The sequence below is a fragment of the Rhagoletis pomonella genome, unplaced genomic scaffold (genome assembly GCF_013731165.1).
Source record: "Rhagoletis pomonella isolate Grant_MI unplaced genomic scaffold, Rhpom_1.0 Rhpom_scaffold_00001, whole genome shotgun sequence".
NCBI classification, from domain to species: domain Eukaryota; kingdom Metazoa; phylum Arthropoda; class Insecta; order Diptera; family Tephritidae; genus Rhagoletis; species Rhagoletis pomonella.
This window is the reverse complement of record NW_023458555.1, coordinates 29,439,838-29,442,745: the sequence shown is the minus strand read 5'-3', so window position 1 is coordinate 29,442,745 and position 2,908 is coordinate 29,439,838. Positions and strand designations below refer to the sequence as shown.

Below are 2,908 nucleotides of genomic sequence, written 5' to 3'. Positions count from 1 at the left end.
GGCGCTCCCTTATGCCTCAGCACATACTCGGTCCAATAGATCGCCGTATCGAGCGGCTTCATGGGGCGATCGTGAAAACTCGCTGAGATCTCTTTCGCTTTCGCGGCATATTTCGGATTGTTGAGCACTTCGAGAATGTCATTTCTTAATTCGTCACTAGTGAAATCCCTGAAGTTCAAACTCACACCGAAACCCTTTGCCACAGCGCGTGCCACATTCAAATGCTGATCGTAAAATACGGGCATACCCACGATCGGCTTGCCGTGATGCACCACTTCCAGCAGACTGTGCATGCCGCCATGCGTAATAAAGAGTTTCACATTGGGGTGGGCGAGTATATCTGGCTGCGGAAACCATTTGCTGATGTACACATTCCTTGGCTTGCCAGGTAAGTCATCCTTCTCAAATTTCCACAAAACATTTACTGGTAGCTTGGCAAAAGCATTCAAAATCTCGTCCAATTTTCGCTTCGGCAGATAGGCGCTCTTCACATTCGAACCAAGCGAAAAGTAAATCGCGCCGTGCGCAGAGGCGTTAATGAAAGCTTCCATGTCAGCTGGTAATTTTTTTGGTTTGTGATCAATATGCATGCCAGCCACTTCGATAGCGTTCGGCACCAAAGGACGTGCATAGTTAAATGAGTAATGTTGATTCAACAGCAGCAGTGAGAAATCTCGACGTACTTCACTTAAATCCGCGGTGGCATTCGGAAAGTATTTTTCGTACAATCTTTGCTGTTCTGGAATTAGTATCAAATGATTATACAACAACTCTATTGTGTTTATGTATAAGTTGTCCAAACGTTGCCAGAAATTCATGCGATCCAAATGTTTGCCATTCGGTGCTGGCACATATGCTGTCGGCGAAATATTATCCACATATTGGTCGATTACGGCATTACTGCCAAATGTGCAGACGCCAATCATAGGTGCTTTGAAGTGATCGCCCAAGGCGTAGAGTGATTCCAGAAATAAGGCCTCGATAATAATGAGATCAAAATGCTCATTGGAGTGCAGCAGTTGATGAAATTCTTCATTTTGGAATGCTGCCAAGGCGCCCAACGTAACATAATCACCTAAAAAGCGCAGTTCATTCAATTTACTCTTCTCCACGTCAATTGCTTCGATAATCATGTCTAAAATCGATATATGAAATAGGTAACAGCATATTTAAAATAGACGTAACTTAAATCGCTAACCTTCATGTTCGTCCTCTTCTTTTCTCAAAACTATATCACGAAAACTTTTAAGTGGCGTTTTTTGTGGAAACATCGAAACGGTAGTGACTTCATGTCCACGCGCCGCCAATGTTTTCAAATATGCCTGCACGCATATGTATTGTGAGGGTCCCGAAAAGGGAAATACCGCAAGTATTTTCGCGCTTTTCGTGCATTCAATAGCAAAAACTACTATAAGCACAAAGGCAAGTGTGACCAACTTTAATAATCGCATTATTTTGTTCAACTTTGTTGATGCACACGCGACAATAGTTTATACAATACTAATTTAGTTGCAGAGAGTAACTTGTCTTTTATGTAACTTTGTGTATGTACGTAAATAAATATACACTGCTAGTTGAGTGACTAAATAAACAACTATTTTTATCAAGCAATTGTATTTGATAAGCTTAATAAATAAGTATATGCATATGTATTTACATAACAACGTACCGGCCCGCCATCAGAGCAATTTACTACTTTTATTATCTAATACAATGTTTCTATCTGATTTGATGTGCTTGAGAGCGCCTCATCTGGCTGCTAAATTGTACTTCACTGAAGCATACAAAATGATAACAATAATCTAATGATGTTGCCAGGCTGACCTACAACGAAAAACATTTAAGCAACACTTAAGCTATGCTTACTTATCATATCCCAACAAAAAATTTGATTCGTTTTATGACTGTCATGAATAATGTGACCAACCGTATTTCTTACGGAAGAACAGTGCTTCTTCGTACTTCGAAGTAAAGGCAAATTTACTTCTTTGCAATATTTTGTACTTCAGGTCCCGTAGTTCTCCGATCTTCTGGACGATCGTCACATGACCTGGTCGATAAATTCGTTCAAACTATTAAAGTCTCCGGGGACCGATGGCATCATACTTGCGAACTGCGTCAGGACCGGGTACATTCCCAAGGCTTGGAGGGTAGTCAGTGTTGCGTTGATCCCGAAGGCCGGAAGAGCTGCTCTCATGTTTCTCCTAGGGATTTTAGGCCTATCAGTTTGTATTCGTTTTTGCTAAAACCGCTAGAGAGATGGATAGACCTCGTGACTACCTTTCAAGAACTGGTCTTGTTTACCAAGAAGTACAAGATACCTGTTATGGCCCTTCCCTCGAGTTGGGTTGTTCGTCTGCGGCTCTACGACAGGGTCAAGTACTTAGGCTTGGTCCTGGATAGGAAGCTGTCGTGGAAGCCTCACATTGAGGAAAGAGTAAAAAAGGCACCGGTTATCTTGTACTGCTGTAGGGGAGCTAAATGTAAGGTCTTTCGCTCAAAGCAATTCATTAGCTCTATGGAACCAGATTTAAGCTTATCTCGTTTCACGGAGCCGTTGTCTGGTGGAACCCGCTAGAGAAAGCTAGACTTGTAAATTTGGAATTAGTGGAGCATTAGTAACCACACCTATATTGGCGATTAACGTCATGTTGAGCACAGCGCCTGAGGATATTGCTGACAGCCGATGGGAAACCGGGTGGTAACACTTTGGAGTTCTGGGGGCGCTTTGACTTCGCCCTGAACACATAGATTACAGCGTCTCCGAAATGTCTCCCAGAAGCTCCTTCTCTACCTATATTCCCTCAAGAGAGGACTGGGTAGGGCGGGGTTACTAAGACTTCCGGACTTCTGCATTGTCTTTCAGGTGGAAATAGCTGCCATCAAGGAAGCGGTAGACTCACTGCTA

The 2,908-nt window shown here is 42.7% G+C and overlaps 1 protein-coding gene across 1 annotated transcript in view; it reads right to left on the bottom strand.

The window, feature by feature from the left end:
- Nucleotides 1–1,486, bottom strand: part of LOC118743532 (UDP-glycosyltransferase UGT5-like) — a 3,363-nt gene extending 1,877 nt beyond the window's left edge. Inside the window, exons 1-2 of the mRNA XM_036476317.1 lie at nt 1,199–1,486; nt 4–1,135 (exon numbers count right to left, since the gene is read on the bottom strand). Of these exons, the coding sequence (XP_036332210.1) occupies nt 4–1,135; nt 1,199–1,451 (1,385 nt within the window). The 5' untranslated portion in view covers nt 1,452–1,486. The remainder of the gene's footprint in view (nt 1–3; nt 1,136–1,198) is intronic.
- Between the last annotated feature and the right edge of the window lie 1,422 nt (nt 1,487–2,908).